The sequence below is a fragment of the Mustela nivalis genome, assembly GCF_964662115.1.
Source record: "Mustela nivalis genome assembly, chromosome: 6".
Classification (NCBI taxonomy): domain Eukaryota; kingdom Metazoa; phylum Chordata; class Mammalia; order Carnivora; family Mustelidae; genus Mustela; species Mustela nivalis.
The window spans coordinates 46351897-46367853 of record NC_139025.1 but is presented as its reverse complement, the minus strand read 5'-3'; the positions used below and the strand labels follow the sequence as shown (position 1 = coordinate 46367853).

Sequence of the window (15957 nt, the reverse complement as noted above, 5' to 3'; positions counted from 1 at the left end):
AAATAAAATCTTTTTTAAAAATGAAATCTAGGTTGTCTGATATAAGTATTGCTACTCTGGCTTTCTTTGGATATCCATTTTCATGTTAGATGTTTCTCTATCCCCTTATTTTCTATTTATTTTTTAAAGGAAGTTCTGTGCCCAGCATGGAGCTTGTACTCACCACCCCACGATCAAGAATCCCATGCTCTAAGAACTGTGCCAGCCAGGAGCCCCCAGCCCTTCACTTTCAATCTGCAGATATCTATATGTCTAAAATGAGTCTCTGATAGGCAGCAGGTAGGTGAGTCTTGTTTTTAATCCATTCTGTCACCCCATGTCTTTATTAGAGCATTTAGTCCTTTTATATATAAAGTAATTATCAATGGATAAGTATTTATTGCCATTTTATTTTTTGTTTTGTGGGGCTTTTTCCCCCATAATATGAATTTTATTACATTTGACGAAGTCACTGAGTTCCCTAAGTCTATTCTTGTTTTGCAAAATTCTCTTTTCTTTTGTTCATCTTGATTACTTTCCAGTACTCTGTCTTCTAAGTCATTAATTTGTTCCTCTGCTTCTTACAATCCGCTGTTCATTCTGTCAAGCAGCTTCCTCAATTTGTTTATTGAGCCCTTTATCTCTGCTATGTTGTTCCTTATCTCTGTATTAAGGGTCTTACTTATATATCATCTACTCTTTTCTCATGCCCAGTGAATATCCTTGTGATCATTACTTTGAATTCTCTATCAGACATGTTGTTTATATCTGTTTCACTTAGATCCTTGCTATGGCATTGTCATTGTTCTTTAATTTGGGTCAAATTTCTCTGTGTCCTCATTTTGTCTAACAGAAGAAATTTTTTAAAAAAGCAAAAAGGAGGGGCATCTGGGTGTCTCAGTCAAAAAGCATCTGTCTTCAGTTTAGGTCATGATCCCAAGATCCTAGAATCAAGCCCCATGTTGGGCTCCCTGCTTAGCTGGGATTCTGCTTCTCCTTCTCCCTCTGCTGCTCTCCTCAACTCATGCTCTCTCTCTTTCTTTCTCTCAAATAAATAAAATATTTTTTAAAAGAAAGGTATTAGTATCCTCAGAGACAAAAAGGTATTGTATCCTAGAAAGAACAAGGAACTGTAAAGAAAAAGTCTTTGAAGGTTAAAAAAGGCTCTTAAAAATGAAATATAAGCATTGAGAGAGAACGTCTGAAAAAAAGTCTGGCTATTCAATTTATAGCTAGGATAGCTAAAGCCTCATTTTTTTGTATATGCAAGCAGTAGCAATGGTGGGCTAAAGCCTCATTTTTTTGTATATGCAAGCAGTAGCAATAGTGAAAACGGTACACTACTCCTCATGGGAATATAAGCAACTGAGATGGAAACTATAGATAACTGTTTCTCTGAAAGTAATCTACATAGATGGATATGTATGCCTTTCTATTAACCATAGAGAAGAGATTATGTTCACAATAGTTCATTTTTGCATCAATTCCAAATTTTCTAGTAAAGTTTCCACGTGAAAATTCCTGAAAACAGTTAAGTTTTTATTTGAAATTAACAAAAGTAGAAAAAATCAACTTGACAAAAAGAAATTCTATGGAAAGCATTCGCTCTATAATATTTCAGTATCTACCATCTCCAAGCAACATATTTCTACATGAAATGAAAAACAATAAATAATGTGTAGTTCCAGTTTAACTCTTCCTCAAATCTTGGGATACCTGTATTAATTAACCTTACATTAGATAACATTCACAAATAAAATATATTTGTCATACTCTGACCTTTCTTCCCTTTATTTGAGAAGTTAAATAGGGAGATGAAAATGTGGAGTTGACATTTTAAGATAGAAAAATCATTTCATAACACTTAAAAATAGTTTGAGGGGCTCCTGGGTGTCTCAGTCAGTTAGTATCTGCCTTCAGCTCAAGTCATGATCTCAGGGTCCTGGGATTGAGCACACTGTATCAGGGCTCCCTTCTCAACAGGGAGCTTGCTTCTCCCTCTTCCTCTGCCCCTCCCTCCACTCAGGCATGCACATGCATTCTCTCTTTCAAGTAAATAAATAAAATCTTTATAAAAATAGGTTGAAATTTTTTAATAAAGTGTGCTAATGGTAACAGTATTTTAAATATTCATTAATTCAGGGGCACCTGGGTGGCTCAGTGGGTTAAAGCCTCTGCCTTCAGCTCAGGTCATGATCTCAGGGTCCTGGGATCAAGCCCCGCATCGGGCTCTCTGCTCGCAGGAGCCTGCTCCACCCCCCCCCAACCTCCCTGCCTGCCTCTCTGCCCACTTCTGGTCTCTATCTGTCAGATAAATAAATAAAATCTTAAAAAATATATATATTCATTAATTCAGAAATTCTAAATCAGTATTTTCTAAATTATGGGCTACTACTTTATGGCATAAAGGTGAGTTATATGTTGAAAACATTTGATATCCATCCATCCACATAGTTCTTCATAACTTTGTTTTTTTATTTTATCTAAATTCAGTTAACATATAATATGTTAGTTTCAGAGACAGAGTCCAGTGACTCATCAATTGCATATAAGACTCAGTGCCCATTACATCACATGCCCTCCTTAATGCCTATCACCCAGTGAACCCATCCCCCCAACCCACCACTCCTCCAGCAACCCTCAGTGTGTTTCCTATAAGAGTCTCTTATGATTTATTTCCCTCTCTGACTTCATCTTGTTTTATTTTTCCCTCCCTTCCCCTATGACCCTCTGCTTTATTTCTTAAATTCCACATATAAGTGAAATAATATGATAATTGTCTTTCTCTAATTGACTTATTTCACTCAGCATAATACCCTCTAGTTCCAACCACATCTTTGCAAATGGTAAGATTTCTTTTTTTGATGGCTGAATAACATTCCATTGTAATTCTTCATACCTTTGTAATAAAGAACACTATCCTATAAATTGCCCATTTATTCAGTTTTTCTGATATTAAGAAAGACCTGGAAAGATATGGTCCTGAGACATAAATTGACATCAGCAAGTCATTTAGATGTATGTTATTAACCATTCTAAAGTTCAAAAAAATATGTGTATAGTACACGTTTATTATGTTCCATGAACTTCCCTTCACTGTCCTAACAAATAACATACAATTGCTTGACATTTTTTGTATTACTAACTTTTTTTGCTTGGGATCATGTCCTGTTAGCTATATTCTATACATACTTGGAGTCTACTAAAACCAGATTATTTTTTTTAACCTGATTATACTCTAAATGTGATTTAAACACCTAGTTGAATCTATGATGCATTATAACATATTCTGTAAATCTAGGCTGATGGGTGACCTTTAATTCTTTCCTCATTCTGCTCAACTCCCTCTCCTGCCCATTATTTATCCCTGTACATGACCTTAATCTTACCATACTTCCCACCTGCTTCCCATTCTGTTCTTCATTTGAAACTTTTAAATGCCTTCACTGAAATCTGTTTTTTTCTTGATGACACTTTGGGTATAAGGAAAACTGCCCCCCATCTCAGTTTGTGGGAAGAACAATCAGCCTATTTTATGCTTCCCAACACTACTCACTGATGTTATGTTATCATCATCTCTGAAATCCATGCCATCTGATTAGGTCATCATTGGCAATAATAATAACTTCCACTTTCCTGGATGAATCAGCACTTTTTTCCTTCTGGCGTGGTCTGCCATTGTATAGGTTTTTTTCAAAGCTAATACTGATAATCCATCAATGTGTCTCAATTCAGTGACTTCTCAGAGCTCTAAAATTCTCCCTTTCTGTCTGAACCACCCAACAGCAAGGCACACCTTGGGTCAGCTTTTGAAAATGAAGCAAATTCTTTCTAACCAGTGTCTTCTCTTTTCTCTTATACATCTTGAAGTCATCCTTTTATCTGTTTTTTACCCTCATTCTAACTTTTTTTTTTCCTCATTCTAACTTTTAATCACTTTGCCACTTCTGTTTTCCCTACTCCATTAGCTTCCTTGTGATGTTTTTCGCACCGGAACCTACAGTCAATCTAGTATTCCCCTTCCTTGACTTTTTGCTATGCCAATATAGTTCATTCATCCACTTTTTCTTTCTCTATAATAGTTTCATATGTCACAGTTTTAAATTATTACATGAAAAATGCAGCCTAGTTATTTGAACTTTTATAATGTCATCTATTTTTTCCAATTAGATTGTTTCAATTTTAAAATTAAGAAATCTTGCAGCCAGTAACCACTGTCAACTATCTGACTAACTGGACCTATCTGCCTCTCAGTATATTTCTTTATAACCCTTCCGTTCATGTGCTCCAAATGTTTTCCATATTATAAGTGCTCAAATCTAACATCCCTTCCCAGGATATGACCTTGCCTCCTACTTTACTAGAAAAAATAGAGTCTATCTGCCCCATTCTCTCATCCATCGTCTCTATATCAAAATGATTGTATCCATGCTATATCCAAATTTCCAATTTTAAGAGAGCTGGTTTATAGATTATTTTAAATTTTCTCTGCAGACCTCCTAGTTTTTCTTCAACTATCTTTTCTAACCTCTTGACTCAAAAATAGATGTTTTCCTTTTAAGGGCTAATCTGCTTCTTCTAGAGCTTTCTTTAACAATTGAACTCTCCCTTCCTCTCTCCTGATCTCTATTTATCATTTCACCATCTCTAGTTTATTTCTGATCAACAGATTATTAAATCAGAAACTGTGAAAGGTCTGAGACCTTACCTTACTTGAAAGCTAACAGATTAGCTTATTACAGTTGTATATACATATACTGACAAAAAAACGAGACCCATGAAAAACAAAAGACCACTTATTACTCATAGCAAAAACAACCAAAGTAATGTCATGAATCAATTTCCTTAGCCCCAATTTCCATATATTTAACACAGTGACAGCCAGATGTTACTTGTGCCTGCTGCAAGATATGTTACAGGGGAAGAACCCTGAAATAAGGAAGGGAGACAGACAGATTTTATCTTTACTCTGGAATATAAGCAAGGACAGATACAGGGACTTTATCACCCCCACACCCACACCCAAATGTCCCCAGGGAGAGAGATGTTCTCAATCTTTATTCTACTAACTGAGGAACAAATCTTCCCTCCGGACTTAATTAAGGTAGACACCCTCTCTACTTTTCAAGGATGTTTGCTTTGCAAAGCCCTTTGCTTAGAAGACCTGGACCATGCAGAAATGTGCAATATTCATGGAGAAAATGTCTCTCAACACAGATTTTCCCAGGTACTGTTATCTATCATAATATCTCATATAGTCTATACTCACTGTCTTTGTTGTTGTACTCTCTCTTAACCCCTTGTACTTTTGTTCTATTATCCCACTGAAAACTGTTCCCTCCAAGGTATACATGACATACTGGTACCAAACCAAATGGTCTTCTCTTATTCATTCATAACTTTTTGCAAAATTTTACAAGGGCTATACTTGCTTCTTATTACCTCTAAACTACTCTGCTGTTTTATGTGATTAATCTGATTTTTAGATCTGTCTCCTTCACCTATTTCTTTTCTTCCCTCTTCTTGATTTTTCATATGACTATTAGATGTGAACATATCACAGGTTGACTTCCTATTCTAGTCCCTCAAATGTCTTGTAGTTTGAGTTTCAGTTGTCACCTCTGTAGGAGACTGTAATTTTCTTCTTATAATACCAAACTCACCTATCTTCTCAATATTTCTGCCTATATGTAATAAATTTTAAACCTGAAAATCAATCCCACAAACTGACTTTAAAATTTTTGCCATGGGGCACTCATTCTATTAATTCTTTATTTTTTTTTTTTTTAAAGAACAAATTTATTCCTAAGCACAGCAATCTACATGCATCTCCAAAGAATTATGGAAAAATCCAATTCCAAGAGGTTACGTACTGTATAATTTCATGCATATAACATTCTTTCTTTTTTATCTAGTATAATTGTGTATGGTGTTATATTGTTTTCAGGTGTACAATATGGTGATTCAACAATTCTGTACATTACTCACTTCTCATCACAAGAAATATACTCTTAATTCCCTTTATCTATTTCATCCATCCTTCCACTCACCTTCCCTCTGGAAACCACAAATTTGTTCTCTATATTTTCTCTAAAAATCTTTTTGTCTCTTTTTTCTTTTGTTCATTTGTTTTGTTTCTTAAATTCCATATATGAGTGAAATTATATGGTATTTGCCTTTCTCTGATTAATGTTTCACTTAGCCTAATATCCTCTAGGTACATCCCTCTTGTTGCAAATGGCAAGATTTCATTATTTTCTTTTTTTAAAGATTTCATTTATTTATTTATCTGAGAGAGAATGAGAGACAAAGCATGAGAGGGGGACAGTAAGAGGGAGAAGCAGACTCCCCACCAAGAAGGAAGCCCAAGGCAGGACTCGATCCTGGGACTCCAGGATCAGACCTGAGCTGAAGGCAGTTGCTTAAATAACTGAACCACCCAGGTTCCCTGGATTTCATTATTTTCTATGGCTGAGTAACTTTCCATTATATACATGTACCACATCTTTATCCATCCATCTCTCAATGAACACTTGGGCTGCTTCCATGTCTTGGCTATCATAAATAATGTTGCACTAAACATAGAAGTGCATATATCTTTTCTTATTAGTGTTTTCATATTCTTTGGGTAAATACCCAGTAGTTTAATTCCTGGGTAATATGGTAATTCTACTTTTAATTTTTTCAAGAACATCCATACTGTTTTCCATGGTAGTCCCACAGTTTGCATTCCCACCAGTACTGCTTGAGGGGTTCCTTTTTTTCCAAATCCTCACCAAGACTTGTTGTTTCTTATGTTTTTTATTTTAGGCATTCTGACAGGTGATAGCTGTTGTGTTGTTGTTTTTTTTCATTGTGGTTTTGATCTGCATTTCCCTGGTAATCAGTGATGTTGAGCATCTTTTCATATGTATGTTAGCCATCTGTATGTCTTCTTTGGAGAAATGTCTGTTGATGTCTTCTGTCCATTTTGGTGTAGAGTTGTATAAGTTCTTCATATATTTTGGATATTAACCCCTTATCGGATATGTCATTTGCAGATACCTTCTTCCATTCAGTAGGTTGTCTTTTAGTTTTGTTGATGCTTTCCTTTGTTGTGCAGAAGATTTTTTATTTTGATGTGGTCCTAATCATTTATTTTTGCTTTTGTTTCCTTAGCCTGAGGAGACATAACTAGACAAATGTTGCTATGGCCAATGTCAGAGAAATTACTGTGCGTGCTCTCTTCTAATATTTTTATGTATTCAGTTCTCACATTTAGTCTTTAGATTCATAACCTGAGAATGTGGTTTAGTAGACTCACTGAAGTTCAAGAGTATTTTAACTAGTGTTCTTCACGCTATTCTATTCCATTTGCTACACTTCACCTAAGAAATCACTCAGACATAAAATCATATTACAGAGTTTGTGGGAGTTAAAGACTAATTCTTTAACATTTTTATACAAGGTCTCCACAATTAGGCAACTGCTTGCCCCTCCAATTTCACTTGCACTGTATTTCACCAAAATACTTGCTTTGACCCAAATTCACTGGTTATTTATTACAACATATTCTGAAAACTTACTATGAACCAAGCATTTTGCTCAGCACTGGGGCTATAAATATAAGTAAGTTATGGTGTCTCTTAAGAAGTAAATAAAAATGTGGGGCCCTTGGGTGGCTCAGTGGGTTAAAGCCTCTGCCTTTGGCTCAGGTCGTGATCTCAGGTTCCTGGGATCGAGCCCTGCATTGGGCTCTCAGTTCGGCTGGGAGCCTGCTCCTTCCCCTCTCTCTGCCTGTCTCTCTTCCTACTCTGTCTGTCAAATAATAAAATCTTAAAAAAAATAAAAGAAAGAAATAAAAATGTAGATAAATTCCATAAAATGTGATTAGAAAAGCAAAGATACAGAGTGGTGTTTCTCTTCCTAAGTCACTTAAGGTGACAATATAAAAGATAACACTCAAGTACAAATCTTGAGGGATGAGTTAGAATTTGTTATATGACACAGAAAGCTTATTTCAGGGAAAGTAAAAACACAAAGGAAGGCACAGAGTTGTGAAAATGAATCCCTTATTTGAAGAGTTGTAAATAATCCAGAATGGCCAGACCATAAGATTGAAGATGGGCTAAAAGAATGCAAAGATGGGTGGGGCAAGATGATGAAAGACCTGTTATGTCAAAAGGAGTGTGGGCTTTGTCCTGGTATAATATGATCAAATTTACTTTTTTAAATGAAAATGCCCCCAGACACCTGGTTGGCTCCGATGGTTAAGCATCTGCCATTGACTCAGGTCATGATCCCAGGGTCCTGGGAACAAACCCCACATTGGACACCCTGCTTGGCAGGGAGCCTGCTTCTCCCTCTTCCTCTACTACTCCCCCGCTTGTGCTCTCTTTCTCTCTCTGTCAAATAAATGAATAAAATCTTTTAAAAAATAAATAAAATGAAATGAAAATTCCCCATAATAATAATAATTTATTCAGGCAATGGATGCTAAAACTAATGGATGAAAGCTTGAAGAACAAAAGAAGAACAAAGAAGAACAAAAAGATAATTACATTGTAAATATCTCTCCATGTGGTATTCATTACAAGGAGAAAAATGGTAACTTAGTGGAGAAATTTGGTAGACACTACCTTAATCAGTTACTCAAAGTGAGCATCACAATAATGGATAAATCATGAGCATCCTGATGTAATTCATTGAGAAGAACATAGCACCATCACTTCTGTGGTCTTCCTACCAAAATGGATATCCTGAATCTAATTATGAAAAAACAGATAAACCCAAACTGAGAAGCATACAAAATAACTGAAAAGATAAAGGGGAAAATGGAAAAGTAAAGGAGATTAAATGCACAGAGTAAGGCAAAATCCTGGTATTTTCCCCATAAACGGCATTATTGAAACAAAAGGCAAAATCTGAGTAAGGTCTGAAAATTAGGTAATAGTATTGTATCAACATTCAATTTTTTTTAATTTTGTAATTATATTGTGATTACATATGAGAATTTTATTTTTTAAGAAGTATACATTGAAGTACACATTTAGTGTTGAAGGAGCATCACATCTACAACTTACTGTCAAGTGATTTTTTAAAATCAGATTAAAACATGTTCATATATAGAACATACTGTTTATAGCAGATTATTCACAATACCCAAAAGGTGAAAGCTACTCAAGTGTCCATTGATGGTTGAATAGATAGACAAAATGTGATATGTACATACAATGGAATCTTATTCAGCTTTGAAGGGGATAGAAGATATGACATGAATTACAACATGGATGAACCTGTAAGACACTATGTTAAGTGTTATGAGCCAATCAGAAAAAGAGCAAATACTGTATGATTCCCCTTAGATGAGGGCACTAGAGCTATCAGATTTACAGATGGAAGGTATAATGGTGGTTGCCAGGTGCTGGAGGAGGGAGTAATCAGGAGTTATTATTTAATGAATACAGAGCTTTAGTTTGGGAAGGTGAAAATTTTCTGGAGTTGAATGATGGTGATGGTTCGCACAACAATGTGAATGTACTTAACACAATTAAACTATACCCTTAAAAATGGTTAAATGGGGGACCCCTGGAGGGCTCAGTCAGTTAGCTCCTGACTTTTGGTTTCAGTTCAGGGCATGATATCAAAGTCATGGGATGGAGCTCCATGTTGGACTTCAAGCTCAGCACAGAGTCTACTTAAGTTTCTGTCTCCCTCTGCCCTTCCCCCACACTCTCTATTTTTCTCTCTGTAAAATAAATATACAAGTCTCTTTTAAAAAGGATTCACAGGTGCCTAGGTGGCTCAGTTGGTTAAGCATCTACCTTTGGCTCAGTTCATAATCTCAGGACCCTGGGATGGGCCATGTCAGGCCTCCTGCTCAGCAGGGAGTCTGCTTCTCCCTCTCCCTCTGCCACCCCATGCCCTCTCCCTCTCTCTCTCAAATGAATAAAATTTTTAAAAAATCTTTAAAAAATGGCTAAATGGTGAATTTTGCATTATATATATAGTATATATATACACAATGTGCAATTTATAAAAATAGAAATCATTAAAATTTTATGTAGACAGGTGAGAATAAAGGAAAAGTAGTAAAATGAACACTTATCTTTGAAGAATATAGATGGAATAAAGAAGAGAAGTAGAGAGACCATCTGAAAAGTGTCCTAATGTGTACCTCAGACAGAGAAAATGGATACATCTGAGAATGATTAGGAAACTAATAGGATAATATTTTAGACTCCTGTATCACATTTGGCTTCAAATGTGTTAACCAAAATACACAGATACAAGTGCATGCACTGGTTGCTATCTTTGCCTGAGCATTTATCTAACACTCACTTGCCCTTCATAACTTGGCTCTGGCTTGAATGTGACTTCCTTTGAGAAGTCCTCACTGATTCTACACAGTCTTTCCCCTTTCTCCTTAACTCACACCATTTCTTGGACTGAATTAAGTCTTTTCCCTTCTGAGATGTTGTGATAACATCTTTTGCACTGATATCAACTGTGTCATTTCATATTTTGGAGTGTTTGCATAAAAAAACTAAATATCTTCCGAGCATCTAAATAAAGTCCAAATTCACCAGTAAGAAATTAAGACCTTTCCCACAAGGCTGTCAGAATTTACCACGATTATTTCAAATTCTATTTACCGACCTACTTAATTTTATTCAACAAGTATTTGAAACCTACCCTTTGCAAGGCTTTGTGAAAGAGGGAAGTTTCTAAATATGATACATGATCATTATCTTTGTGTTCATTTTTTGGTCCCTTGTTTCCTTTTACTACTTCATTGCATCTTAGGGGAAAATAATCTTTGGAGAACATTCATCCATATTCATATTTAAGTAAGCAGTTCCATTTTAAGACAAAATGTAAGTGGAGTGCCTGGGTGGCTCAGTTGGGCAAGCATCTGCCTTCAGCTCAGATCATGATCCTGGGGGTCCTAGGATTGAGTCCCGCATCGGGCTCCTTCCTCAGCAGGGACCCTGCCTGTCCCTCTCCCTGCAGCTCTCCCTGCTTGTGTTCTCTGTCTCTGACAAATAAGTCAATAAATAAATAAATAAGTAAAATGTTTTTTAAAAAAAGACAAAATGTAGATCATATATTAAAGTTTAGAATAGGTGGAAAACTATCCAGCACAATGTTTGGCTCATAATAAAAGTTCAATAAATGTTTAAACTGGATACATTCTATCTAAAATTGTAAAGATAGAAATTTAAATTTAATACTATAACAAAGAAAATTATTATTGCTTTAAGCCTTTGGAAACCTGTTTATTTTTGCTTCATGGTAGTTCAAATGTTAAAAGTTGAATTTTTACTTATGTTATTCGTAACATATTACTATTTGTAGTTTTATCACTTTGAAACACAAAGTCGAAACAAGTTTAAGAATATATATTACACATGTTTTTTCAAAACCTTTTTCTATACTCTCTTTATAGGTTATATGTAAAGTCAGATGTGCCACTGAACTTGACAAACACAAGTAAGTTTCATGAGTAGCAAGATCTGGTTTTTTTCACAGCAGACTTCTCAAGGTAGAAGGGCATGGTGGTTGAAGGAGTTGTAGCAGGTTTTTTTTTTTTTAATTTTTTTTCACTGTTCCAAAATTCATTGTTTATGCACCACACCCAGTGCTCCATGCAGTACATGCCCTCCTTAATACCCACCGCCAGGCAGCAGTTTTATAGGAAGTCCAGTAGTTAGATTAGCACATGGGAAATGAATTGAGTACTGCATAGTTCTCCCCCTTCAGCCTTATTGCTGCCTAACACCTTTTTTTGCTGCTCTGCTACTGTCCTGCTTTAGATGTCAGATATAGTTTCATAGGGCCCACACATACTAAAGTTAGATTTTACTGTTTAGGGCAAGCATGTACAGTATAGTTCCATGAAATGAGGAATGTGTCAGTACTGACTAACATCAAAAATGAGAGTGCTAAGCTGGGGAGTCAGGAGATTGGGGTTTCAGATCAATTCTCCCACTAACTGGTCGACTCATCTAACCTCTCTATACATACTTGGCTTCTCCCGGGTATATGGTTAGCTTCAAGATCCATTTTGGGGTTTCAAGTTTTATGGTATTATTTTTATTATGTAATCTGAGAGAATATTAAGATCTGAACTCCTCAAACTAAAATCTTTGTGCTTTGAATGTACACCTAACAAAGATTGCTTGTTACAAATTACACTTTACCTTCAGTTAATCTCTTGTACCAAAGGCAGACAATATTTTATGATTTCCACTCTTGAAAGTGACCCAAAATAGAAGATATTAGGATGCCAAATAAATTAATTTAGGTTATAAATATATTTGCACTGGGAACAGATAGCTGTTACAGCTACTTGATACAAATATCTGCCCCTTACCTGAAGAGTTTTTATGCACCGATCTGATTTTTTTTAAGGGGATATAGTTGAGGTATCTCATTTTCAGAGTTGCTATATATGCATTGTAAATATGCAACTTTATAAGAAGCTGAGGTATCAATGAGGTGTGCTTGAAACTCTACATATACTGTCCCTATGTTCTTCCTTGGTCATGTTTGAAAGTAATGTTTGCTATGGATAGTCAAAAGTTCATAAAAATTGAACATTATTTAAAACAGATTTCTCTTAACCTCTTAAAATTAATATTAGGGATCAACTTAAATTTAGATAGGTATATTAATTTTCCAAGAAAATTATAAAAGCTTCATAATTCCTAGAATGGAAAGGTCAATGAAAATATGTTTAGTAGTTATAAAAATGAAAAATGCAGGATTACTTTAATTAGTGTTAAAATAGTCTTATATTATTCTTCCTGGTAGAAGCAGCTGAGTTCAAGTCCACATGCAATTATGTTTAAATTAGTGTTTTAAAACCTAATGCTATTTTAAAATTGTTTAGATACTAATTTTGTAACAGTGAAGATAACTCAAGTAATTCTGAGTGGTTATTAAATTTGTAATTAATGAAATTATAAAGATTTTAAGCTAAAGGTATTATTATACCTGCAGTACCACACTAATTCAGAATTAAGTCTAATCTCTCATTAACATATGAACATCTAATAAATTTATTTTTTTTTTCTTTCAGAATTCTGTTGCATTTGGGCTTTATATTGGCAAGCCTTCTTTTTTTAGTGGTGAACTTGACTTGTGCAATGCTAGTCCACGGAGATGTCCCAGAAAATCAGTTGAAATGGACTGTGTTTGTTCGAGCATTAGTTAATGATAGCCTGTTTATTCTTTGTGCCATCTCTTTAGTTAGTTACATATGCAAAATTACAAAAATGTCATCAGCAAATGTCTACCTCGAATCAAAGGTAAGTATATTTCTTAAATTTACACTTGAAAATCTAACTTCAAATCCTCATCCCATGAAGCATATTTTAATGGAAAGCTTGTGTTTTTTTACAAGTGTTCTGAATGTAAGGTATATTTTTGAGCTTGAAAGAATGCTCACAAGATATTAAAAGGCATTCGAAACTTGGCCATTACTAAATAATAGTTTTTTTTTTAAGTTTCTATTGAACATGTTCTATATCCTGTGACTTATAGCCTCTGCATAGAAAGGTAAATTAAATAAACCATAATTTACATGAATGTATCACAAATGGCCTAATACATAAAGCCACACTAATAAGATTTCATCAGGGAGGGTGGCAATATTGCTGTTAAAAATTCACCAGATTATATCTACATGCATTTGGGTTAGCAGTGTTAAAATATCATACTTCTAAGGTGGTGTTTATTTGTATGAAGATTTAGAAAATGTTATTTCATCCCATAATATGAAGACCCTATGATTTTAAAACAGCTAGTCATGTAATTAAACGTATAAATGCCTTGCTTCTGCCTTTCCTTATACTTTGGATCAGCAAACAGAGGCCAATGCTAAGCTATTAACAGAGAACCATAGAAGTTTCTACTGCTGATTGACAATGTGGTTGAGCAGTGAGTCAGTCATCAGAGTGTGTATGTGTCACTGGGTGTATGGGTATAGATGTGTGGATTTGAGTGTGTGATTTATATATACACACAAGCTTGCCCTAATCTGGCATCATTATCTATTCACTGAAGATAAGTAAGATAGTGTCTTAAACAGTTCTCTGAAATATAGTTAGACTTCTATATTGTTGTCATTTTTCATATAACCCTAGTAAAAGTTAAATGTATGGTAATCAACTTGTCCTTTAAGTTTAGGTAGAGACTTTAATTTTAGTTTTTAAACATGTATCAGTATAATGCAGGATAAATACAGAAATAGAAATAAAAATATATATACATAAAGAGAGAGAGAGAGAGAGACTTTCAAACCTACTAATCTTACCTGGAAAATAATTGTATCCGATTTCTATCCTAAAAAGTTCCCAAAATGTAAATGTTTTTGCTAATTCTGGCTTCAGTTTAGTATTAAAAATGATAATGTCACCACTGTAGTATATAATCTTGTGATATATCAACAACGTCCCCACTTAATGTAATAATATCACTGTAAAATTCATACCTTGTGCTTTTCTACTGATAAAGTATAAATAGATGTGACTGAATTTAAAAGCCTTCTTTTCTGCATATCTAACAACTTTTAAAGTTTGGATTATTTGCTTTGAAATAGATATTTCTCCAAATATAGTAAAGTTGCCAAACTGAGTAGAAAATCTCATCTGATAACTCCTCCAGAATTATTTCAAACATCTTCCCCTAACTATCATATGAAAGGTGTTCACTTTTTATTATTATTATTGTTATTATTATTTTAGAATTCTTACATTTAAAAGGTACATGGATACAGAATTCTCTAGGAACACTATAGAGAGACATGCTTAAATACTGGCCTTTATGGGTAAACATAATATATTAGATTATTTGTATTACATCGTACAAGTTATATAGTTTTTGGTCTTCCTAACTAGGTTATAAACATTTATTCAAAGAGTACATCATCTTGCTTTCATGTTCTCCTTGTAAAATCACTAGGCCCATTTTAATTTTTTTACTTCTGCACAGGAATAGCCATTTCTTTTATTCAGTCAACAAATAGAAGCTAAACATCTACCTCTGCCACTTTCAAACTGACTCTGCTTCCTACCAGCTCTGAGAGCGTTTTCTTAAAGCTCAGACGTTGGTCTTCTGTTTTTCTGTTTATTCTTCTCTCCTTCTTCTACATATTCAGTGAGAATGAGATCTTCCATGATTTGTTTCAACTCAGTCTTACCCATCTTATTTCTAAATGGCACACAACATTCTTTCCTGTCTCTATATCCTTAGGCTGTTTTATTTTCCAGGAACATCTCTCTCCTACTCTGTGTTCTATAATGTTTGTCCTCATCTTACCAAACTTTGAAGGCATAATTCTAGTGTTTTCCCTTTTTATGGACTTAATTTGATTCCTTCTCCTTCACTTCGAGAATAAAATTCAGAAACAACTATCTGGACTCTCTTTTTTTTTTTTTTTAAGATTTTATTTATTTATTTGACAGAGAGAGATCACAAGTAGGCAGAGAGACAGGCAGAGAGAGAGGAGAAAGCAGGCTCCCCGCTGAGCAGAGAGCCTGATGTGGGACTCGATCCCAGGACCCTGAGATCATGACCTGAGCTGAAGGCAGTGGCTTAACCCACTGAGCCACCCAGGCGCCCTGGACTCTCTTCTTAAAAAAGCTTTTATTCCTTTACCAGCTAGGACAGTGCTGTGTATTAGTTCCCTTTTTCAAAGAAAATAGCGACTCTAATTTGGTTTTTAAATATTAGTTATTGCCAATTTGAATAGTTTATTTCTGCACATTCATTTTTCTATTTTCTTACTAATTAAGGTTTTTACTTTTTTCTTTGTCTATGTTCTTATATAGATACATGATTTATTGTTCTGTAAATAAGATAGTTAGAGCGATATGTTTTCTCAAGTACTACTTTGGCAGCTTTCCATAACCTTGTTATATTGTACCAACATTCTTATTTAACAAAAACAAAGGAAATTTTCTGTTTCCATTTCAGTGATGTCAAGCAGAGAGC

The 15957-nt window shown here is 34.8% G+C and overlaps 1 protein-coding gene across 2 annotated transcripts in view; it reads left to right on the top strand.

Moving 5' to 3' along the window:
- Positions 1-15957, top strand: part of GPR137C (G protein-coupled receptor 137C) — a 65872-nt gene that overhangs the window by 27643 nt on the left and 22272 nt on the right. Inside the window, exons 2-3 of one of the 2 annotated variants that reach the window (XM_082735173.1) lie at positions 11408-11451; positions 13043-13271. The exons of the other annotated variant lie outside the window; for it this stretch is intronic. Of the exons in view, the coding sequence (XP_082591299.1) occupies positions 11408-11451; positions 13043-13271 (273 nt within the window). The remainder of the gene's footprint in view (positions 1-11407; positions 11452-13042; positions 13272-15957) is intronic. 2 annotated transcript variants of the gene reach the window in all.